This window comes from Salmo salar, chromosome ssa12 (genome assembly GCF_905237065.1).
Source record: "Salmo salar chromosome ssa12, Ssal_v3.1, whole genome shotgun sequence".
NCBI lineage: Eukaryota > Metazoa > Chordata > Actinopteri > Salmoniformes > Salmonidae > Salmo > Salmo salar.
In genome coordinates this window covers 29,747,348-29,771,919 of record NC_059453.1, presented here as the reverse complement: position 1 = coordinate 29,771,919, position 24,572 = coordinate 29,747,348, and the positions used below count along the sequence as shown (strand labels likewise).

At 44.2% G+C, this 24,572-nt stretch overlaps 3 protein-coding genes across 5 annotated transcripts; 2 read left to right on the top strand and 1 right to left on the bottom strand.

Annotated features, from left to right (window-relative positions):
- Nucleotides 1-5: 5 nt before the first annotated feature.
- LOC106564710 (uncharacterized) lies at nt 6-6,407 on the bottom strand. 2 transcript variants are annotated; one of them, XM_045691217.1, is made up of 12 exons: nt 6,235-6,407; nt 6,077-6,149; nt 5,765-5,884; nt 5,003-5,503; nt 4,514-4,709; nt 4,353-4,406; nt 4,074-4,245; nt 3,937-3,973; nt 2,404-3,823; nt 1,933-2,025; nt 503-1,771; nt 6-238 (listed from the first exon to the last, which is right to left on the bottom strand). In XM_045691217.1, exons 4-12 carry the CDS (start codon nt 5,138-5,140, stop codon nt 129-131), a joined length of 3,489 nt encoding a protein of 1,162 aa, XP_045547173.1. In that variant the 5' UTR covers nt 5,141-5,503; nt 5,765-5,884; nt 6,077-6,149; nt 6,235-6,407; the 3' UTR covers nt 6-128. The 2 variants fall into 2 exon arrangements, with proteins under 2 accessions (XP_045547173.1, XP_045547174.1); XM_045691218.1 differs by lacking the exon at nt 6,077-6,149.
- An 867-nt stretch (nt 6,408-7,274) lies between these two features.
- On the top strand, nt 7,275-14,051 carry LOC106564644 (ATP-dependent RNA helicase DDX39A). Of its 2 annotated transcripts, none has more exons than XM_014130817.2 (9): nt 7,275-7,422; nt 8,458-8,666; nt 9,574-9,701; nt 10,099-10,375; nt 10,694-10,812; nt 11,720-11,851; nt 12,169-12,278; nt 13,061-13,353; nt 13,820-14,051. In XM_014130817.2, the coding sequence occupies exons 2-9, from the start codon at nt 8,459-8,461 to the stop codon at nt 13,834-13,836; spliced, it is 1,284 nt and encodes a 427-aa protein (XP_013986292.1). In that variant the 5' UTR covers nt 7,275-7,422; nt 8,458; the 3' UTR covers nt 13,837-14,051. The 2 variants fall into 2 exon arrangements, with proteins under 2 accessions (XP_013986292.1, XP_045547172.1); XM_045691216.1 differs by lacking the exon at nt 7,275-7,422 and adding an exon at nt 7,658-7,676.
- A 4,064-nt stretch (nt 14,052-18,115) lies between these two features.
- On the top strand, nt 18,116-24,263 carry LOC106564645 (CCN family member 1). Its single transcript, XM_014130818.2, has 5 exons — nt 18,116-18,368; nt 19,404-19,617; nt 20,665-21,036; nt 21,308-21,486; nt 22,437-24,263. Exons 1-5 carry the CDS (start codon nt 18,318-18,320, stop codon nt 22,740-22,742), a joined length of 1,122 nt encoding a protein of 373 aa, XP_013986293.1. The 5' UTR covers nt 18,116-18,317; the 3' UTR covers nt 22,743-24,263.
- The last annotated feature ends 309 nt before the right edge of the window (nt 24,264-24,572 follow it).

Here is a 24,572-nt window from a genome sequence, read left to right as displayed (position 1 = left end):
GGGGGGGGGTAATAAAATGGGTTGTGAGTAGGGGGGGTTGTCTCCCTCTTCTGATTGTTCTGATGTTTTTTTAGAAAGTGGGTTGGGGGGAGGTGGCATCAGGGTTTCCCAAACTGGTCTCTGCACAGTTACTTTTTGCATCTTTTTTTGCAGGGGAAGCAAAATAGTTTTGCCAGGGCGGCTGTGATCCGCGGGAAGAGAGCCTGTTTTTTCTTCGGCTCATCTGCAGCCACAGTACCTGAACAGGTGACAGAGAACAGGGCATGAAATCAGGGTCGTGTTCATTAAGGCACACAGTAGCAAAATGTTTTGAAACGGAAAACAAAAACAAGCATTTGTTATTGGCAAGTTCAAGAAAGTTCCTCCCTGTTTTAGTCTGTTCTCTTCCATTTAGTGGCTAATGAATAAGACTCTGATAACTTCATCATAGTCTCCCGTCCTTACATTACAATAGTGTGCTGAAGACAGATGCACATGTTGACTGACAAACATGAGGACTTACTATCATTGCCAAGAGGAGACACCTTGTTCTTCTTCTGGTCCTTGTTATTTCCTCGCTTCTTCTTTCCTGACTTCCTCACTTCTTCCTTCATAGCCTCTTCCTTCTCCTTCTTCTTAGTAGAGAGAGAAACAGATTTGAGTCGATGCCTCACAATCAAACAGCCCAAATAACTAAACGATCTACCGGTTCTTGTCTGTCTCACCTGTGTGGAGGTGATGTCCTCGAGATCTGTGAAGAGGGCACAGCTGATGGGCTCGGTGCTCTCAGAAAGGTAGCTAATTACCTGGGACTTCTCAGAGATGACTGAGCTTACAATGGTCTTCTCCAAACCAGTGCTGTCATCAGCCATCTCCTCTAGGTCCTCTTCAAGGGTTTCCCTCCGGGCCAAGAGCTCCTCGGTGAAGGTGACGTCACTCCTTGAGGAGGTTGAGGAGTGTGACCTCCCACTAGCACAGCTCCTCCTGGCTCCAAAATGGCAGTCGGAACTCCAGTCCTCGGAATAGTCATCTATGACTTGTGTGATGGTGTCCGCCATGCACCTGATGGCTCCCTCGCCACCAGAGCGCGCGGCACACAGTTGAGCCCGGTTGGAGTCCGAACGCAGAGACAATCTTTTAGCTGCAGTCTTCACGATGGCCTTCACCGCATCCTCCCCAATGAATTGGATGCTCTCCTCCAGGCCAAAGATGACAGAGATGTCAGCATACTTAAGGGCATGCTGGACCTCCAGAAAGAGATCCTTCATCAGCCTGAAGGGGTCGTTGGCCCTCCTTGTCTGGGGGGACTCTGAGGCCTCCAGTCGGCGCATGATGCCCTGGAGGATGAGCTTCAGGGTCTGGGGGCTCATGATGGTGGCCCAGGGAGTGCTGCGAATGCGGATGTCCTCCTCGATAAGGATCTTGCCTGGTAGGAGGGAGGGAATCTTCTCAAGGGCCTTGGTGGGCATCATGGAGCTGTCACTCACGTCGGACACCTCAGCTCCCCCCACCTCTTCTTCCAGGGTCTGGGAAGGAGCTGCCCGTGCTGCATGGGTGGTCGTCACAGAGTTGTCCTTCATGGAGGTGCTGGGCACTACCTCTTCTTCATCCAGGCAGGGTCTGGGCAGAAAAACGTCCAGAGTCTGGGCAGGAGCTGCCCATGCCGCCTGGGTTGAGGTGGAGGGTTTAGGGTATGAGACAGTCATGCCACTCACAACCACCTCCTCTTCGTCCTTGGGTGAAGAGGGACACGGAGAGTCAGGGAACCTTTCCCTGGCACCGGAATCCAATCCTAAGAAAACACACTCATATTCTGAAATGGTTCAAAGCCACATTCATGTATAACACTATGCAGTATCTAGCACATTTACTATAATGGTAATACACTGGTTATTACACAGGTTATTACATTGTTATTACTGGTCATATGAGTAAAACAGGTTATAAGTGTACCTTTCTGGATGATGAGCCTGGCCTTGTAATCGTCGTTGCAGGTACTGTTCAGGATGTCTCCCACCCTGGTGGTCAGGACCTGGTAGATGGCCCCTAGTCAAATAAACATGTATTTAATACAGGGGTGTCAAACTCATTCATTCCATGGGGGGCCGAGTGTCTGCGGGTTTTAGTTTTTTCCTTTCAGTTAAGACCTAGACAACCAGGTGAGAGGAGTTTCTTATTAAGTAGTGACCTTAATTCATCAATCAAGGGTGGAGTGAAAACCTGCAGAAACCCGGCCTTCTATAGAATGAGTTTGACATTTGATTTAAAGTAATAGTTCACACATAAAATGTCTCCAAACACTGTATAGAAAAATAAGAAAAAAAGAGGAGAGAGAAAATGAAAATACCATTACTGATAATAAGGGAAAAGAAAGAAGGGGAATGTGCAGGTGCAAAAGACAGTAAAAACAACATAATAACTAACCTAGTGCCTCCTTGTTGTCATCGGAGAGGGAGCTGGAGGACTGGAGGGTCAGGAAGCTGCCCTTCTCCAACAGAGCGGCCCACCTCCCATGGGACTCTGCCTCCTCCTCCCCAAGCCCACTTGACCAGGTGGAGTCGCTGTCCTCCTCGCTGGATGTGGGGGTGTCCCCCCAGCCGTCCCTATACATCCAGTTGAAGTTGTCATTCCACATAATGTCTCTACCCGGTGGGGTGGTCGGCAGACCCAAGAAGTTCTCCAGCAGATTCTTAATGGCCCGTTGGATGAACATGTACAGCACGTCTGTGAAGAATTCATTGGAGAGCCTACGGTTGGCAGCCAGGTCTTTCAGGGTGGGCTCGGACCTGCTCTGGCGGGCCATTGGCCTCCTGCCCATACCGGTGTCCAGAAGCATCTGATACACCTTGCAGATGAGCTCCTTCCCAAAGTAGTGGACCTTCCCCCTGAAGATCCTGTTGACCAGCCTCCATGAGGACAGCATCTGCCCCAGGGGCTCCACTGCCGGGGTTAACTTCATGTCCATGATGTCATTCAGTGAAACATCATCCTCACTGCTGAACTCCTGGTGGAGTTCCCGGTCAGTGTCGGAGTGCGCCAGATGAAGAATAACATCAAAGATGTTACTGGCTGTGACACCTGCCTCTCTGTGGCCGGTGGTGGGAATGGTGGTCTGGCTACTCCTTCTGCCGCCATGCCCAGACCGGGGAATGCTGGGAGTGCTGGCAGTCTGGGTCTCGTCCATCTCTCCAGCAGGGCTGCTGGTCTCCCCAACTTCCCCTGGCCTCTCCCCAAACAGGGCAAAGACAGGGAAGGACCCCTCGCTAAGGACTTTATGGACGTCACTTCCCTTGGGCCTCCTCACTGACCCCAGTTCTCCCAACTCTGGCATGTTGGACCTGCTCGATCCCTGTGATGACCCAGGGCATATCCCATTTCGGCTGTTGTTGCCTCTTCCAGACCTCATGTGGTGGATCCGTCTGGCGGCCTCCTGGGCACTCTCACAGGCATCCCTGAACAGCTCTGAGAAGATGCTGGAGAGCTTCTCTTCGGTCAGAGTGATGCCTGGATGGGTGTTCTCCAGGTCATCCTCACCAGAAGAGAAGAGGTCCTCCTGGGCCCTTTTCAGGATGTTACTCACAGACAGATCTGCTATGCCCTGAAGCTCCTTGTCGGTCTCAGAAGGGGGAGTGGGCGGCTGCCCGCCCAGGAGCCTTCCCTTCGGCTCAGAACTCCGCTGGTGGAACTTTTCAGAGACAATCTGGAGCACACCTGACCCCCAGCGGGATGAGTCTGACGACTCTGGTCTGGAGGTCCTGTGCAGAGCCATCACTGGGAGGAACACCTCACTGGAGACACACACCACCCACTCGATGATCTCGTCCAGGTCGCCTATTGTCACATTCTTAGAAAGAGAAACAGAAAACAACAATCTGACAGCTAGTAGTTTTTATGTTACAAGATAGTTTTTTCCGATGATCACTCCACCCTTGAAAGCAGAAAAAATGGGGGACTTACCATTTGTTTGAGGAACTTCCTGATAAGCTTTCTCTGACTGGAAAACAAACAAACACCAGGAATCATTGCCAACTTAAACTAGTGTTTACATAGATTATATTTTTTCTGCACATAATGAGGTTCACAGCAGGACTCACGGGTGAGACTTCAGGAAGATTGTTAGAGAGAACGCCTCAGGTGAAATTGGACAGGAGGCATCATCACTCTTAGCCTCGGACGTGACATCACTCTTTGGGGTCAGGAGGTCATCAACAGATGGAGAGGAGATCATTATCTCCCCATCATTAGGTGTCAGGGGACCTGGGGGTTCTGAAACAGAAGACAATCAGAATTACCAACGAACAAGCTAGTGACCACAGCAATGATTCTATTGAAGTTGTATAATCAGGAATAAACACTGTGTCACCAATACCCACGTGTTGTCTCCATTTTAGTAACTTTAGTGCCCTTCTTGATAGCTGGCAGGACACCTACAGAAAGAGGAGAGTCGTAGATATTAGTGGATCCTTCCACCATATATCCTTTTAGAATTCTATCAAAAAATCCAAGAATTTTGGAAATGGAGATGAATACTCACTGTAACAGGTTGTTCGAGATTGAAGAGTTTGAGGCAGTGCCAACACACCAACTACTTGGAGGCTTAGGTTTTTCACCCCTGCCTTAGCCTCCCTAGCACTTCTAGGCTTGATAGCCTCTCTGGCCTTCTTTTCTGCCTTTGCTATATTGGTCTCTCGGCTGGGCCTGGGGCCTTGTGGGGGCTTCGGCACAAGGTTCTGAGACAAATAACAACAGTGGGGAAATCATATCACCATAGAAACCACCTATTTCACCATAGGCATGGTGGTACTAAGTGACATGTCACATAAGGGTTAACCTTAGAATTACAATCAGAATTACAATCAGAATTACAATACTATTAGTTCTAACTAGTAGTTGGTCCATGTGTCTTAATTACGTTATTATATCGTTGTAAACTGGTTTTCAACCCGTCATATTACTAGATTAAAACCAACTGGTCTCTGTTACAACCAGACGTTTTGCAACAGAACTAAAAGCTGTTTCTTACCTTTAGAGGGCTGTCCTTGGGGCAGTCTCCCAGGGCTGGCAGCCTTAGTCCATCATGGCCAGCGGAATGGACGTCTGTCTGGAGCACCTGCTCTCCAGCACTAGCTTGGAGGGATCCCAGCCTGGGGTACAGGAACATAAGGAATTACATTTAACTTGAGCCCTCCATTATTATGCCCACTTTTCCAACTATAAATCATAACTGTAGAATTACAATCAGAATTACAATACTATTAGTTCTAACTAGTAGTTGGCCATGTGTCTTAATGACGTTACTATCTCGTTGTAAACTGGTTTTCAACCCGTCATATTACTAGATTACAACCAACTGGTCTCTGTTACAACCAGACGTTTTGCAACAGAACTAAAAGCTGTTTCTTACCTTTAGAGGGCTGTCCTTGGGGCAGTCTCCCAGGGCTGGCAGCCTTAGTCCATCATGGCCAGCGGAATGGACGTCTGTCTGGAGCACCTGCTCTCCAGCACTAGCTTGGAGGGTCCCAGTCTGGGGTACAGGAACATAAGGAAATACATTTAACTTGAGCCCTCCATTATTATGCCCACTTCTCCAATTATAAATCATGACCTTAGAATTACAATCAGAATTACAATACTATTAGTTCTAACTAGTAGTTGGTCCATGTGTCTTTATTACGTTATTATATCGTTGTAAACTGGTTTTCAACCCGTCATATTACTAGATTAAAACCAACTGGTCTCTGTTACAACCAGACGTTTTGCAACAGAACTAAAAGCTGTTTCTTACCTTTAGAGGGCTGTCCTTGGGGCAGTCTCCCAGGGCTGGCAGCCTTAGTCCATCATGGCCAGCGGAATGGACGTCTGTCTGGAGCACCTGCTCTCCAGCACTAGCTTGGAGGATCCCAGCCTGGGGTACAGGAACATAAGGAAATACATTTAACTTGAGCCCTCCATTATTATGCCCACTTCTCCAATTATAAATCATGTCAATCTGTTTTTACAGCATATAGGCTATACTACCAAGAAGATAGCCTCATTACATATCAAGAGAGTAAGCCCCAGAATTAACAAAAAATGTTTTATCACTTATGAGACTTACTTTTTGAAGAATTTTTTTCAACCGTTTATGATTTCTATCCATTGTGCTTTCAGGCACCCTTCTCAGATTGGACCTGACATTTTTTTATAAACAAATACATTTTAAAATACATTTCAATATTTTTTTTCCAAAATCTTGGCCCGTTTTGCTGTACTCACAGAATGTCCTCTTTGTCCACTCAAAATGATTTATTTGAACATGAAGATGACTGTCCTTTGCAAATCATCAACTCAACTGTTCCAGAAGCAGGCACTGAACCTTCTCTTGAGTGCGTTTACGTCATAAGCCATATATTACGTCATGCCATTGTACATTATTACGTCAACTACAATAGCACAGAGCGACCACTCTGGGAAATGAATGCATTGTTTCTGATCACATACGAAATCTCTATAAAGTTTACAATGTAACCCAATTCACTTAGGTTCAGTTAGGTTTAATCGTATTTTATGGATAAATGTTGCCCTCTGTTGGCCATAACTGAAATAGTCAGGAATTAAGTCGCGCCATCATCAGTATGCATACTCCCACTGTTGGACTTTTAACAGCAACGGTTAAAATAACATCTATTTAGTGTCAATAATATGGACCAATCAACTTATTATGGTCAAATAAATCAAATCATTGATGGGTTTGGTGAGGGAAGACAGATGTGGTAAGCTGATTTGATCAGGGCATTATGAATAAATATTTTAAGCCAACTGCCTATTTGTCCAAGACAGTCATTACCCCTATACCCAAAATGCCCCATATAGCTTCATGTCACACTTCTATCATAATTTATACAAACTGGATGAATGCAGGCTGTTGGTTTGTAAATGTTGGAAATATATTTCATTCACTTATCGTTTTGACCTGCACTGTTGGAGTTCAGATCTAAAGAATTTCACTGTACCCTGCAATTACATCTGCGACGCTATGTATGTGACTAATAAATTAATCTAATCGATTCGAATCTAAATTCAGAAATCATTTCTGGGTGAGGAAACCTAGTCATACGTAGCTATAATTTACAGAAATCAGAAATGTTTACATTATTGCTGAATAAGCCTATCACCGTGTACTTTTTTCATAACAGTGTGGTCAAACAAGAAATTATGCCCACAATTAAATTTAGGGTAGCTGGTGAAATCCCGCCTTATTTGCTGGCATTTTCAAGATCGGCATTTGAATAGGCCAATCATGGTTCGTTTTCAGACCGGTTTGGGGAGATTGTCTTTAAAATTGACCAATAGTGGCCACGAATACACGAGCACAGTGTTTCCGGACGAAAGTACTTGAGGACTGCCCCTCTGTGAACCTAGCAAGCAGTTAAAGTCGAAGCCGATTTGAATTAACACCGAGAAGTAAGTGTATTTTAATTGCATAGGAAATGTGCTGTATTGAGTAATTTTCAATATCGCATGGATTGTAAAATGGAGACATCTATTTCTCTTTCCATAACGCCATAAGTTGCAATGTTCGGCTATATTTTTGTTAATTTTTGCTAAAACCTTGTGCGATCTGGCTAGCTAATACATTTAGCATTGCGTCAAGCTAATGTTAGTACTAGCACGGTCATGTCAGTTAGCAGTTAACTTCTGCTAGCAGTGTGTCGCAGGTTGGTTCCGAGAATTACATTTTAGGTGAAGTTAGGCCCTAGAAATGTCTTGCTTGTTATTAATTTGAGTCAACGTTTCTGAATGTTCACCCTGCATTTGGAACCTATTATTGTCCATTTTTATAGCACTTTTCTGTCATAAAGTTTGAATGAGAGGAGGCGGCTGCCATTGTCTGAGGCATGACTCCCTGTTCAGCTTAATTGAATCTGGCAACTGGCTAACTACTGTAAACTGGGTGGTCGCTGGTCCAATCCTTGTTTCTAGCTAGGTAAATTGTAATGATAGTGTCAAATGTATTCGCTTTCCATTTGCATACTATCAAACTTTGGTGGTGTGAGTGCGGCCTGCTACTAGCATTATTAGCAGCCTAGCTAGCTAATGCTATGTAGGAATACACCTCAGACCAGCGTTTCCCAAACTCGGTCCACGTTTTGGGTCTTGCCGTAGCACTACACAGCTGATTTAAATAATGAACTCATCAAGCTTTGATTATTTGAGTCAGCTGTGTAATGCTAGGGCAAACAAAACGTGCACCCCTTGGAGTCCCCAGGACCTAGTATGGGAAACTCTGTGCTAGACGGCGATGTTTCACTAGGATTCAATTCAGGAAGTGAAGTTACAAGAATCGTAATCATTTAATATAACTAAGGTTAGATGAAGAATTTTACATAGATTATTGAATTGGCATTTCAATTAACCTTCTGAATTTACTGTTCATGCAGTCCTCCCCCCCAAACTAGTCTTTCCTAGCTTCAACTAATGCAAGTACCCCTTCTCTAGAATGGCAGAGAACGATGTTGACAACGAGCTGTTGGACTATGAAGAGGATGAGGAGCCTCAGGTTGCCCCGGAGACCGCCACACCTGCGGGCAAGAAGGAGGTAAAGGGCTCTTACGTCTCCATCCACAGCTCCGGTTTCCGAGACTTCCTGCTCAAACCAGAGCTGCTCCGCGCCATTGTCGACTGTGGCTTTGAACATCCCTCTGAAGGTGAGTCTCACAGGCACTGCCCACCTTCAACCAAGGACTGTCTTTGACTTTGTCCATTCTGTGTGTCTCAAATAGCACCCTATTCCTGACATGGTGTACTACTTTTGAGCAGGGCCCATAGGGCTTTGTTCAAAAGTAGTGCTCTATATATGGGCCCCGCTTGAAAGTAATTCACTGAGTTATACATGTATCCTCCTTCAAGGATTACATCAAACCCATCATACTATGTAGCTCAGTTAGTAGAGCATGGCGCTTGCAACGCCAGGGTTGTGGGTTCTATTCCCACAGGGGACCAGTATTTAAAAATGTAATAAAATGTATGCACTCTACTGTAAGTCGCTCTGGATAAGAGCGTCTGCTAAATGACTAAAATGTAAATACTTAAACTGGTCATCTCTGTATACCTGTAGCAAGACCCACTGGTTGATGCTTATTTATAAAACCCTCTTAGACCTCACTTCCCCCCCTATCTGAGATCTACGGCAGCCCTCATCCTCCACATACAATACCTGTTCTGCGAGTCACATTCTGTTAAATGTCCCCAAAGTGCACACATCCCTGGGTCGCTTGTCTCTTCAGCAACAAACACTCAAACTGGACAGTTTTATCTCTTCATTCAAAGACTCCATCATGGACACTTACTGGCAGTTGTAGCTGCTCTTTGTGTGACGTGTTGTTGTCTCTACCTTTCCGTTTGTGCTGTTGTCTGTGCCCAATGTTTGTACCATGTTTTGTGCTGCTACCATGCTGTGTTGTCATGTGTTGCTGCCTTGCTATGTTGTCTTAGGTCTCTCTATGTAGTTTTGTGTCCCCGCCTTTTCGTAGGCCGTCATTGTAAATAAGAATTTATTCTTAACTGAGTTGACTAGTTAAATAAATACTTCTGACTTGTGTTTCTGTCTTTCAGTCCAACACGAGTGTATCCCACAGGCCATCCTGGGCATGGACATCCTGTGCCAGGCCAAGTCTGGTATGGGCAAGACGGCTGTGTTTGTACTGGCCACCCTGCAGCAGATTGAACCTGTGGACGGGCAGGTGAGTGTTTGAATAATGAAATTCATCTTTACACTGGACGCAGCCATTGAATTGCGGTTACATTGAAGCCTATTCCTCCTGGACTAAAAATAGCTTTCAATGGAGAATCCATTGAGTGCTTTTAAGTTTAGGAATGAGCTTAATATATATCTGGGAAACTTGCGTAAAGTGTTTACATCTAATCGCCAACTTTTTATTTGGCAAGTCGGTTAACAAATGCTTATTTACAATGCCAGCCTACCTCGGTCAAACCCTAATGTGCTACCCTATTGCAGTCTGAATTTGTTCTGCTTTTAATCTCACTGTTTTACACAGTGCTTTTCTATCCTATTGGATAATCTTGTGGTTTTTGTTTTTCTGATGTCCATCCTCCCCTACCTACCTCTCTGTCTACCAGGTGTCTGTGCTGGTGATGTGCCACACACGAGAGCTGGCCTTCCAGATCAGCAAAGAGTATGAACGCTTCTCCAAGTACATGCCCACCGTCAAGGCGGCCGTGTTCTTCGGGGGCCTGTCCATCAAGAAGGACGAGGACGTGCTGAAGAAGAACTGCCCCCACATCGTGGTGGGAACGCCCGGCCGCATCCTGGCCCTCATCCGCAACAAGACCCTGAACCTGAAGAACGTGAAGCACTTTGTCCTGGATGAGTGTGACAAGATGCTGGAGCAGCTGGGTGAGTAGGACGGGGGGATGATGCCAGGTGTGTGTGTGTGTGACGGGAGTAAGTTGAAACTTCAAAGATGAACGGTCAATTGAACACGTGTTCAATGTACCTACTAGCATACCACTTAGAATGCACTTCTAATACACTTTCATACTAAGTAGTAGTGGATCTTGGAACAGATTGTGGTAGATGGTGTGACTCAAGGATTTAGCCAATCGGTAGGAAAGTGTATTTACGTTTTATTTGATGTAGTACTTGGATTTCAGACTGAGTGGGGTCAACTTTTTTTTGTGACTGACAATTATTTTCCTATCGTCTTTCCCTCAGACATGAGGCGTGATGTTCAGGACATCTTCAGGCTCACACCCCACGAGAAGCAGTGCATGATGTTCAGTGCCACCCTAAGCAAAGAGATTCGCCCTGTCTGCCGCAAGTTCATGCAGGATGTAAGTTGGAAGGGGTTCTCGTAACAACAAGTTATGTACATGTTCTGAAACTTAAAGGAGCAGTTTTTCGCACGCACACAGCTTAACCAATCTCCCTTAATTGCACTTTTAAAGAGGCAATGGGCAGTAAAAACATGAAGCATCTTCCTCGTCCCGTTTCGGTAAAAAGCTGAGGGATAGGTCTGGAGAAATTTAACCACTCTCAAATTTGTAGAGCTATGGATGCAAGGACTGACCAATGATATCAGAATGATCATTTTGACCATGTTTTGAGGCTATATAGTTTTTACTTTTACTTCGTTTACAAATATTGGAGTGAAACAAGCTTATATTTTGGGGTCTGATTGGGTACGAAAGTTGAACTGGGCTCATGAGGCATTTGTTATATTCTTTTAATTTAAATGTCCAAAAGTTGGTGTAGAAACTGCTGATTGCCCCTTTATTTTTTAAGAGTTAAGTGATTTTTGTATATGGTTTAATATTCATGTACAAAGTTCCAGTCAAGCCCCTCTAAGCTTTGCCTGCTCGTGACTGTCCATCTCACAAGTGGCCATATCAGGGGGGCAGAGTGACTCTCTTAACCTGGGTCTGGGGCTCTACCCCTGCCTTGGGACATTTTCGGGAGTAACAGTCCTTGCATTAAAGCTATAAGTTCCACCCAGCTCTAGTACTAGTAATTGACGTTCACAATCACATTTGTAGTTCTTCATTCACCAACACAGAATGTGGTTTACTCAGGTATTCACTTAATGTAACTAGGTTTATAGAACTGGCCCAAAGAGTGACACTTTTTCCCCATGTTAGATTCATTTGGACACACTGTAGCAAAATGTTTTGCAATGAAAGTCCAGGTAGTCCCTCCCTCTGTTGTGTTTGGTGCTTAATGAATATCTCCTTCCTGCTGTAGCCCATGGAGGTGTTTGTGGACGATGAGACCAAGCTGACGCTGCACGGCCTGCAGCAGTACTACTGCAAGCTGAAGGATAGCGAGAAGAACCGCAAGCTCTTCGACCTGCTCGATGTGCTTGAGTTCAACCAGGTACGGACAAAATAAATTTTTTCAGGGGTTTTTATGCTAAAATGTCATTTATTTTAGTTTTAATCTGAGTGAGTTGAATGTATTTTGCCCATGGATTTTGAAAGTCACGTTTTAAATGCAATTATACTTATTCACGTGAACTCTGTCTATGCACCGACAAAGTTTCTGCCTGTGAGTTTTATGCCCTATGTTTTTCGTCTTCGGAGCGTACATCTATTTGACCAGCGTAAAGCCAGGGTACCATATCAGATGCAGCATGGGTTTGTGCCCCATGTTTGTCTTCGGAGTCTCACTGCCATTCTCTCCGCTGTCTGAAGGTGGTGATCTTCGTGAAGTCTGTGCAGCGCTGTGTGGCTCTGTCTCAGCTGCTGGTGGAGCAGAACTTCCCTGCAATCGCCATCCATAGAGGCATGGCCCAGGAGGAGAGGTGGGTTCTGACGGAGAGGAATAACTGGCTAAACCATACAGTCTATACACTTGTTAAAATCTGAGAGGTTTTGATTGGTATAAGCAATATTAGGATATTGCTTACACTTCAAATCATCTCAGATATCAATAAGTGCATAGGGTTTAGGGGTAGATTTGGGATTGGTCTTGGCTTTCATTGGGAAATTCTCATTAGGACAAAAGACCATTCCTTGACGACTCCGTCCTCTCTTATCCGTGAACCAATAAGTGGTTGAGGTGTCAATTCGTTAGTAGGCAAACAGTGTTCTCGTCGCCTCCTGCTGAGGAAGCACAAGTTGACATCTACCCCTCCCCTTTTGAATCAGCTGCTTACTCTGAGAAGCATGCGCATATTTAAAACGATAAGTAGCATGAAATGTCTAGCTACATCTCTTTTTACCACTTTACACATTTTAATTTGGGATGCCACCCCTGTAAATGTCATTTTCATGATGTGTGAATGGAGTCTAATTTCATACTAGCACCTTTCCTCCTCTCCTCAGTTGCTTTTGACTTTTCTTTTTCAAAAGGAGGTGGTGAGGACGGAGAAGTTGAGCAATCAAATGGAGAATCTCATTTACATGCACATTTTCTATAATAGTCATGTAGTAGAAGCTGTTATCCAGAGGGACTGAACTATAAAGTTCTCTATGATGACATGTTTGTGGGTCACAGTTTCAGTGTACCCACAGGAGTGAAGCAGCAAGTATAATGCCTGTTGTACTTATTTTAAATCTATGGATGCCTCCCTTCCTCCCCTAGGCTTTCCCGGTACCAGCAGTTCAAGGACTTCCAGAGGCGGATCCTGGTGGCCACCAACCTGTTTGGCCGAGGGATGGACATTGAGCGCGTCAACATCGTCTTCAACTACGACATGCCCGAGGATTCCGACACCTACCTGCACAGAGTGGCCCGTGCCGGCAGGTTCGGGACGAAAGGTCTGGCCGTGACCTTTGTGTCTGACGAGACCGACGCCAAGACCCTGAACGATGTGCAGGACCGCTTCGAGGTCAACGTGGCAGAGCTCCCAGAAGAGATTGACATCTCCACCTACAGTAAGCTATATCCAACCAACTAGTCTAGCACTCATTTGGATTTCATGTGCTACTGCAGTACTTTTTCATTTATTTTTTTTGTCTTAAATGTCACCCTATGTAGGGCACTACTCTTGATCAGAGCTACATAGGCTCTGGTCAGAAGTAGTGCGCTGAATAGGATGCCATTTCAGACACAACCATGTTTTCACTTCTCATTTATTCCTCTGGGTTTTGGAATTTCCTTAATTAGTACTGTTTGCAATGCCAGTGCTGCTTGCAATTGTTCCTTCAAAGGAATTGTTGATGACACTTTAGAGCATTTGGTTATTACCTAGTCATTCCAAGTATGTGATCTGTATAGTTATGCTGAAGGGATCCATTTTATTTTGAGGGTATTTTTTTGTTGTACCCAGCATCTGCCAGTCATTTTATATGGGTGCACTGCTTGATGCTGTAAACTAACCACTCCCTCTTGTTGTTTCAGTTGAACAGTCCAGATGAAAATCACCCCCTGACCAGTGAAGACGACGTGTGCGTGCCCCTCTGTCTCTGTCTTTTTTTGGAGAGGGAGAATAAAATCCTTTTTCTTTTTTAAAATAAGCATCACTTTTTTTTAATTTTTATCCTATCCTCCCGAGGCTGCAGTTTTAATGTTCTTTTCCCTGTTAATGGTTTTCTATTATTAGGTTAATTAAATAATTGAAATTAACTTTTTATACAATGTCACTGTATGCTTCTTTTTTCCTTGCTAATGGGGTTGAAAAATTCTGTCATTTTCCTTAAATTTCAAGACCTCCCAGTTGGGTGATTCCCTGCTTATTCCCTCCCTGGGAAAGTTAGTGGAATTTAACCGTACTTACTAATTAGAGAGAAGTTGGATTTTCACATTGCAGCATATCATTGAACATGAAAGATCATTGTTGAACTGAAATGAGTCAAAGACAAACCTAGATCAACACTATAGAATATCAAATTCAGTTTTGCCTGTCACAGGTAAGGGGCACTATGATCATACATTTAAAACAATTGTTTACAAATATACACTTAACAAAAATATATTTTTTAAAACATGTGAAATGTTTGTTCCATGAGCTGAAACAAGATCCCAGAAATGTGCACCAACACATGTGCACCTTGTGCTGGGGGACAAAAGGTATGCAGTTTTGTCACACAACACAATGCCACAGATGTCTCAAGTTTTTAGGGAGTGTGCAATTGGCATGCTGATTGCAGGAATGTCCACCAGAGTTGTTGCCAGATCATTTAATTTCACTACAGTAAGCCACCAATGTCGTTTTAGAGAATTTTGCAGTAGGTCCAACCGGCTTAACAACCGCACACCATGTGTAACCATGCCAGACCTCCACATCCGGCTCCTTCACCTACAGGATCGTCTGAGACCAGCCACCCGGAAACTGAAACTGGGGGTTTGCACAACTGAAGAATTTCTGTACGAACTGAAAGAAGCTCATCGTCTTGACCTGACTGCAGTTCGGCTTCGTAACCAGGCAAACGCTCAGACTTGTCACCAGTTGAGCATGTTTGGGATGCTCTGGATCGACGTGTACGACAGTGGGTTCAAGTTCCTGCCTATATACAGCAACTTTACACAGCCATTGAAGAGGAGTGGGACAACGTTCCACTATCAACAGCCTGGTCAACTATCAGAAGGAGATGTGTTGCGCTGCATGAGGCAAATGGTCACACCAGATACTGACTAGGTTTCTGGTCCACACCCTTTTTTTTTTTTTTTAAGGTATCTGTGACCAACAGATGCATATCTGTATTCCCAGTCATGTGAAATCTATAGATTAGGGTCTAATGAATTTATTTCAATTGACTGATTTCCTTTTATGAACTGTAATTCAGTAAAATCTTTGAAGTTGTTGCATTTATATTTTCGTTCAATGTATTATTAGGAGGAGCTCTATTCCTCTCTTCCCCTCTGCCCTTTCTCTCTTCTCCCCCTCCCTTTTCTTCACATTCATACAAACTTATTTTCTATTTCAGAATACGGCTACTACATTTCCTCTGTCTACCTATTTCAGACTTATTTAGATAATTAGTGGAATGAAATTATAACATTGTATTTAGCCCTCTACATTTAAATCTTAATCTGTAGGCAAATGTGTATTTTAAGATATCTTAAATGTAAAGGTTATAATATATGCTGGGTAAGATCAGGCCATAGTGCGGTGTTTTTGAGTGTCGGGTCAAGTTGCCTCTAGACACTGATCTTGGGTCAGTTTTGCACTTTCCCCATAATGGCTAAGGTTACGATTTGGGGAGTTGAAGCTGATTCTGGGTCTGTACCTAGGGGAACCTTCACCCCCTATAGCTTGTTTTCTTTGTGTGACGTACTGTACTTTACGCCAGGCTGTCAGTAGCACCACATATAGGGGCGGAGCAGGAGATGTGGAGTATGCTACCTCCTCCCCTTGAAAAAACAAGCTCTGTTACCACAGAACACCTGTCCTCCCTTTCTCCCCCTCTATCCCTGTACGCTTCCTTTCTCTCCATTTCTTCTTCCTCTCAGGCAAGCCTTCTCCCACTCTTTTCTTCTCAGCCCAGTTCTTTGTCCATCGCTTCCATTGGTCTTCCTTGCTCTCTCCATTCTGCTCTCAGCCACTCACTCATTCTCTCCTGCACTGTCTTATCTGTATCAAGTTCCATGCTTTGTGTTCACCCTGTGTGACTGGCCTTAGAAACACAATATCATCTGTTTCTCTGTTCCGTTGTGTCATAAGCGCACTCTATTCCCTACATAGTGGATGACTTTTGACCAAAATCCATAGAGCTCTGGTCAAAACTACTGCACTACATAGGGAATAGGGAGCCATTTTGGATACAACCATAGTATTGTGCTCCTCAATCTCTAATGTACTGTCTATCTGTATTGTGTTCAACCTGTGTGACTAGCCTTAGAAACACTATCAGCTATTTCTCTCTTCCGTTGTGTCATAATATGCATCCCAAATGGGGATACATAGGGAATAGGGTGCCATTTGGGACAGACATAGTATTGTCCTCCTGTGGCCTATTTATCATATGGCTTCTGACGGTCACATCAACAATTGTCAAACCAGGAATAACCTCCAACTTGACTTGTTCTCAAATGGGCTGGTGCCTTAGTCTTTGAAAAAGCACGTTTAAAAAAAAAAATCTATGTCCCAGTCTGTCTCATCCAGCTCAGTGATGTGGCAAAAACCTGTGATCGCCGGTTAAATAGGTCTCTCAAACCCTGTACCCCTGGATTAAAATAGATGGGCCATGACTTCCGTCTCCAATGGTCACATCATTACCACTGGTGACAGACAGACCGTATGCATCCCAAATGGTACCCTATTCTTTTTTATAGTGCACTACTTGTTATCTGGGCCTACAGGGCTCTGATCAAAAGCAGTGCACTATATAGGGAATAGCGTGCCATGTGGGATGCAAACATCTTTTAAGACTACAGCAGTGTTTCCTGAGTGGTGGGTGAGAACTAGCTGGTAAATTCAAACGTATGCAGTTGTCACAAAGTGCTTTACAGATACCCAGCCTAAAACCCCAAAGAGAAAAAAGCACAGTGGCTAGGAAAAACTCCCTAGAAGGAAGGAACGTAGGAAGAAACCTCGAGAGGAACCAGGTTCGTTTAAAAGGCTTTCAGTGGATCACAACTCGAATATGGAACCACTGCCCCTCAAAGAGAAACAATGAAACACCTGCCAGTTCAGAGGCAACTCTATTTACATATGAGCTCTATGGACTACAACCCCCTACTGAGTAGTAGCAATGCTGCTATAGGCAGTCTATAGGAGACCAATATGACTGTTAACCGTTCATATTGTTCTCACCTGCACCTTCTCCCTATCATATTTCATGCATTCTTTCATCAAATAAGGGTTGTGTGTTTGAGGTGTGTCAGGAATGGAAAGAGCACAAGGGAGTAGCTAACCACAAAGAAAGAGAACTTGATGGGAAAAATGGGAATGTAGTTTCGAGTGGGAGTCTGGGAGAAGACATGGGCTTTTAGTAATAAACAGGGTTAACCATTAACTTTACAATACACACCAAGGTCTATCATCATGGCTGTGTCAGAACAGACCACCTCAATTCAAGACGGAAAGCTAGGCAGACATGGGGGTCGTTTTTAACAATCAAGACCCAGACAGTACCCGTTCTTTAGTGGAAGTAGACAGTGCATAGGAAGTAATGAAACACATCTGTGCAGTCCACAAAATGGACAAGGTTTTATTAAGCCACAAGTAGGTAGACAAGGTCTCACTTCCCTGAAATCATGTAATACCTATACTCTTAATATAACTTTAATGTTTTGCATTACACCTTGACTACTTACATCTTTTGTACTGTTACACTAATATCAAAACCACCGGAATGCTTCGCCCTTTCTGAGGTGCTGTTGCTATAAGTATTGCTGTACTGTACTGGGAGTGTCTGCGGCGCTCACCAGCAAGCCGGGTATATTTATCTTGGTGTTAGCAGAGCGGTGGCTACAAAGGTGGAATGTCAGTAAGCCTAAATGTGACTTAAAAGCACCAGTTGCATTTTAGTCCAGCCAATAAAATAAACACGGACTACTTCTACGGATTTTTATGAATGACCGTATTCATCCCCAAGCACGCCCCCCAATCAATTTGTAGCCCTCTCCTTAACTCCACCCATTTGGAATGTCTGGCCCGCTGCCGGAATGATAATTGGCTGGACATATGGCGATGCATGGGCGGAGTTTCTGCGTAGCTGACGAGTTGGTATAAAGTAGATCAGGATACTCTGTGCTGTGACGATCTCGGGCAAGGGATGAAAAGAACTGTTCTCTACACTTCAACGGCTTCTATTCATCTAACGCAACTGTGCGACTGTAGTCTATTCTTGAAAGAGGATTCAAAAGTTCAGAACTGTCTTCAAGCGGACTAATAACGAGATCAGAGCTTGTTTTTTGACAACTGTCTACTGTTTCATTGGAATTTTCAATAATTATGGCTAAACGTATCATCTTTGTTTTCTTGACAATGGCAGTCACCAGTCAGGTAAGTCGTATCACCTTGGCAGCTGTCAAATTAGTATGACTTTGATCATATGCAAATCATGCAACAAAATAGCAATGGATGAGTGGATTGCTTAGGCTGTTTGCAATGAGCAGTTGGAGGTGATTTGACTGTCATACACAAGTAATTGTATTTTAGAGAGACACAAGTGAGAACTTTGTCTACCGTTTCATTTTCTGTTGCCTGAAGTATATATATTTTCAAACTGCTGTAGCCTACAGACTATTTGGTAACACTTTTACAAGACAGTGCTACTGTGTGTAATTACAGTGTAACAATTTTGTAATTACTCATTGTTACAATTAGTTACAATGTACTTACAGTAGTAATCCTTAACCCTAACCCAGTGTACTAATGAGTAATTACAATACTTGTTACACCGTGATTACAGTAATAATTACAGTTATAAGGGCACTGTAATGTAAAATGTAACCAACTATTTTTGTAGCCTACCAGTCCTACCTTGAATTGTGTCTTTTTTTTTATAGACATGTGTGTGCTTGTCAAATAACTTTGACTCACTGTCTGAGGGTGGGACTTTTACATACTGTAGAATTTTTTTTACTGGAAGAAGTTGGCACGGAAGACTAATGTACTGTTACTCGATTCACGAGTTGGCAGGGGATTGGGTACAACACTTAAACAGCTGCCTAGACAGACAAGACATCCACGGGGATGAAGGGGTAGAAATTATATGAGCAAATTAGATTGACTACTTCAAATTGAAGTTAAAGTATATCAATTCATTGTAAATGGTGTTCAAAACCACTCCAAAGGGGACACAATAATCCATTTAAATTATCAGTTGACATCTCACAATGAATATAAAAAGATCAAAATAGACTCGTAGAACATCTGTATCACTAGTAGTGTTTTACCCATGAAGGCAGACCACAACAAGAAATGACATGACAAAAATGACTTTTTACTTTCCTATGCTTCTCTCTGTTTATGCCTAGGAACCTAAACCTCTCCTCTATCCTCCCCCCTCTTCCTCTCTCCTCCCCACACCTCCAGGTGGGTGCCAGCTGCCCAGCGGTGTGTGAGTGTCCAGCCATGCCCCTCTCGTGCCCCCCCGGGGTGAGTGCGGTGGCCGACGGCTGCGGGTGCTGCAAGGTGTGTGCCTCCCAGCTGAACCAGGACTGCAGCCCCACGATGCCCTGCGACCACCACAAGGGACTGGAGTGCAACTACGGCAATGACGTGACCCTGGCCCAGGGCATCTGCAGGGGTAAGGTTGTGATAGGGGGAGGAAGTGGGGCTTTTGGAAGTGTGTATTGTAGAAGTGTTGGGATTCAAAGTGTGTAATGTAGGTTGTAGGTGTTCAGTGTTGGAACTATGATGAGGTGTAAATAGTGTATGTGTATATCTTGTCAAGTGTGGTGTGTAGTAGTTAGTTGATGCTCTGGGTAGGAGGATTTAGAGTGAGTTTTCGAAGACAAGGGACTAGAGAGGATGTTTTAGAGTTTTTATGTGATAACATCTTAGGGTCCATGTATGAGAAATATTACCGTAGGACTAAACCATGTGTTGAAAGTCACCACAGCCCCAGGACTTAGCACGTTGTATCCCAGTGGGGGAGGATATTTGGATGTTAAGTAGATTCCTTATGGAGCTCAATCTCACAGAATGGAACTAGTTCTATCTACATCAAACCAAGATTCCAATCCTTCATAGACTAAGAATGGAGGCTCCACCGTGTCCATGATATGCAGACAGAGAGACTCTTCTGGATTCTTACTCACAAGACTTCCTTCCTCTGCCCTTTCTCTGACCTCTGACCTCCCTCTAGATCTAAGTGTTCTCTCTGGGTTACAGTCTGTGTGCCATGTCAGTGTCGGTTATTGTGTGTTTGCTAGTTGTTAAGGGGAGGATTGGGTAAAGGGGGTTTCAGCTGGTGTAACTGGAGTATATGACATATTCCTCCCGGTCATACCTGGGATTGTCAGTGGAAGTTCTTGTACTTTGACTTTAAAACACATCCTCATATTTAGACTCTCCAGAGACATGGATGGATGGTTCCCAAAATACCCCCTCGTTACATGATAGCACATTACATACTATAGATAGTAAGCAGTTCCTTGGTCCTGCTGATGGTTTTATGTGTATATAAATCATAAATATGTTACTACCTCAAAGTGGTCTGAGTATCCATCTAAACTGCCCCTAAAGAAATGATGAAGTTGAATTGAGTTGTACTGAACTGTACCTAACTGTGCTGTGCTGAACTGAATTCAATGGAATTCAATGCGTTCTCCTCATTTCCCTCTCTTAACAGCGAGAAAGGAGGGTCGTACGTGTGAGTACAACGGGAGGATCTACCAGAACGGTGAGAATTTCCGCGCCGCCTGTAAACACCAGTGTACCTGCATCGACGGCGTCGTGGGCTGTTCCCTGCTCTGTGCCAACCGTCTGCCCCCCGCCACCCCCTCCTGCCCCTACCCCCAGCTGGTCAGGGTACCAGGGCAGTGCTGCTTCACTGTGGACTGCCACAAGGGTACCTGGCGCCTTCCCCCCACCAAGCAACATCGCAAACCAACACAACCCAAACCTCAGCCAGACCAGTACCAGCCGGATAACACACTGGGCAATGAGCTGGTGGAGAGAGGCAAGGGCTGGGAGAATGAACAAGGCTACAAGCACCTACCTGGTGAGGAGCTGTTGCACTCTTGACATTGACCAAATGCATTGTTATTGATCATGATAGATACTTGGCTGTAGCTTATCATGTACACTGAGCGATCATCGCTAGCACTATTAGCATTTTTGGTATAATAGTTGATGACTATTGGTCGATAGTTACTCACGTTTGTCTGTACATCAGTCATGTATCCTGGTTCCTTCCCTCTGTGGTATATTCACCCTATAACTCCCTTCCTTCCCTCTGTCTCCCATGCTCCTCTTCCTCCCACCCTTCCCAGTATGGAAGCATTCGTTGGAGAAGTGTGTTGTCCAGACAACGGACTGGTCCCATTGCTCACGAAGCTGTGGGATGGGAGTGTCCTCGCGCATCACCAACGACAACGCCCAGTGTAAGCTGGATAGAGAGACGCGCCTCTGCACCATCCGGCCCTGCGGTGACGTAGCCATCCCACCCAAGGTCAATTCTAGATTTAAACAACGCAGTAGGCAACTGTGTAGTGTATGTGTGTAGTGTGTGTAGTGTGTGTCTGTGTGCCCATCAGTGTGACTGCACATATTTTCATCATCATCCCAGGCAATAACAATATCTCCCTTATCATTTACTGATCTGGTATCACTTTGATAACAAACCCCAACCCCCCAGACCGTTTCCTCTGCGGAGCACGTCCCGGTGGGAACAGACTAGCGTTGATTTACTCACGCTGGCGGTGGCACCCTTTTAAATATAGTCCCCTCCACCCCACCCACAGCATTCCTGCCAAGCAACTGTCCATAGCTAGGCGCCTGGGCCCTGTGCACTCAGCCAGGGAGATGGTGTGTCTATATTAATCCGCATCTGTTTCTCTGGATCAGTGCTTGCGACCCAAATGCCACACCCTATTCCCTATTTAGTGCACTACTTTTGACCGGGGCCCATAGGGCTCCTGACAGTGCCCATAAGGCTCTGGTCAAAAGTAGTGTACAATGTAGGGAATAGGGTGCCATTTGGGATGTACAACTGTGGGCTGGGAGATTATAGCTGATTTACCACTGAGACGAATAAGGCCTCTGCCTATCAGAGTGCGAGATTAATGAGTTTCAGTGAGTTTGATTTAAAACTTTGTTTTGTCACTGTGTTCAGTTAATTTCATAACTTTACTATAATTGAATTAACTTCAGTTTTGTTTTCAGTACTGACACTTTGTTAGTGATAAGTGATAAGTTCATGATGATTTGGTTGCATAGGCCTTCCGGACTTTGAATTCAAAGATGTTTTAAAGATTTCTGCAAAAGTTTGTCATTTTATTGAAACAATACAGGTGCCCCAACAGTACAGCATGAAACTTTTACTTTCCTCTGCCCTCTCTGATTATCTCCCTCTTTCTCTCTCATCCTCTCATCCCCTTCCTCCTTCTATTCCCTTTACAGAAGGGCAAGAAGTGCTCCCCGACTCCAAAAGCCCCAGAACCCATGCGTCTGTCATATGGCGAGTGTCAGAGTGTCCGCCTCTACCGGCCCAATTACTGCGGCGTGTGTACGGATGGCCGCTGCTGCTCGCCGCTTCGCACGCGCACCGTTCCTGTGATTTTTATGTGCCCGGATGGCAAGCGTTTCCAGAGAGACGCCATGTTCATCCAGTCGTGCAAGTGTAGCAAGGAATGCGGCCATCTCAACGAAGTGGCCTTGCCACCACAGCACTGGATGTATGGAGACACACATAAGTTCATCGACTAGCTTGATCGTGTTTTAAAAGAATCCTCAAACTTGACTGAGAACATTGACATGGGAAGGGTGACATTTTTTAAATAAATACTATGGGCCTTGAGGGTAATTTTCTCTGCAGGCCTCAAATAACAGAACTGAGCTTCACAATGGGCTCTCAGTGAAAGCCTGGCACTATAGTAGCAAACTCCCAAATAGTAAAGTACTTACTGTATGTTTGACTGGAGTGGTTTTGATTGACAGGTGATCCATTCACTCCTGAATGTTCCTCAGACATGGCTCTGAACTCCGGCCTACAGTCCCACCTGGCGTTTTTGTTTAGTTACGGTGTGACATAAGGAACAGGACCCAGCCACGAGTTGCTAGGGCCTCCAGAGCATCGGCAGAGAGAAACAGACGACAACACAGCACTGTGTTGTAGAACAGAAACACATGAACTTGAAGGAACTGCACAGGGTTATTTGCTGTATAAAGTGAGATGATGCTTTGCCTACACTAACCAGGGTCATATTCACTAGGCACCAAATGGAAGAAAATAGTCTGACACAGGGAGGGACAAGCTGAAGTTGTTCAATAATAAATACTTGTTTTGGTTATCCGTTGCAAAACATTTTTCTAGGGTGTGCACTAAGACTACAACCCAGCTCTATGAGGGCTGGCGTGATACCGGGGCATCCCACAATGCACTGAGAACAGTGACTTTAGAAGATAAGTGACATCAAGCCTGGATGGGCTGGAACGTCTTGATGACGAAGAGACTGACAAGATGGAGCATTTAGCTCAGCGCAGGGTACTCGCGTGTTAACATTATTTATTCGTATTCTTGTCCAAAGAACTTGACACTAACTCTCTGCAGTAGAGAGTGACGTTCAGTGTAGTTGGGATGATGAGCCGTCTAAAAACAGATGTTTATGTGAGAGGTGGTAATGAAAGAAATGTGTGTCTCAAATGGCACACTATTCCCTATATAGTGCACAAAGTAGTTCTGTATGCAGGGAATGGTAATGATAGCCTGTCTCCACTGACTGCAGTACTAAAAGGAGCTCTGTCTGTAAATGAGACGTGTTCAGAAATGACTGGACCAATACCAATTCACTTCAAATGACCTCTAATCTCTTACCATATTCAGACACGTTTTATTAGCATGAATGACAAAGCCACTGTTGCTAAAGCGAAGTGAGATAATGTACAATCAACAATAACAGTAAAAATAATGAATACATAATAATGATAATAATAATTAGAGAATAATCAATAATGAATAACATTGGCGAATAATCTTCAATATTGTGTACATGTTTGGGATTCATTCATGTATTGTGTTCTGTTCCTGAAATCCGAAAAACTATTGCTTATACATCTTTAATGATGATTTGTTACTCCAAAACTGTCATATGAAATGTTTTACTATAAAACTGTAATATACAATTGTACAACGTCTACTTCAAATGTATGTTTGTCATAACTGAGAATATGTAGCCAAGCTATTAAATGGCACTAGTGATTGTTGGTTTGCACATGATACTAAGCTGACCTGCCTGCTTCAGAGTTTCAGTTACATGTGATGTTTTATTTTAACTTGGCTTGTATCGTTTCCTATTCTTTCATTTGGCAGTCATTTGATTAGCCGGTAGCAAGAGGTTGATAAACTTAAGGGGTTCGCAAAACACACCTACTTGGCTGCTGACATTTTTGGGAATGTGTTAAAGGGATAGTTCACCCAAATTACAAAATGACATATTGGTTTCCTTACCCTGTTAGCAATCTATGGGCTAGGTAAGACAGTAATCACTGCTTTGGTTTTGTTTACATGGTCACTGTTTCCACTATTGGCACAAATCC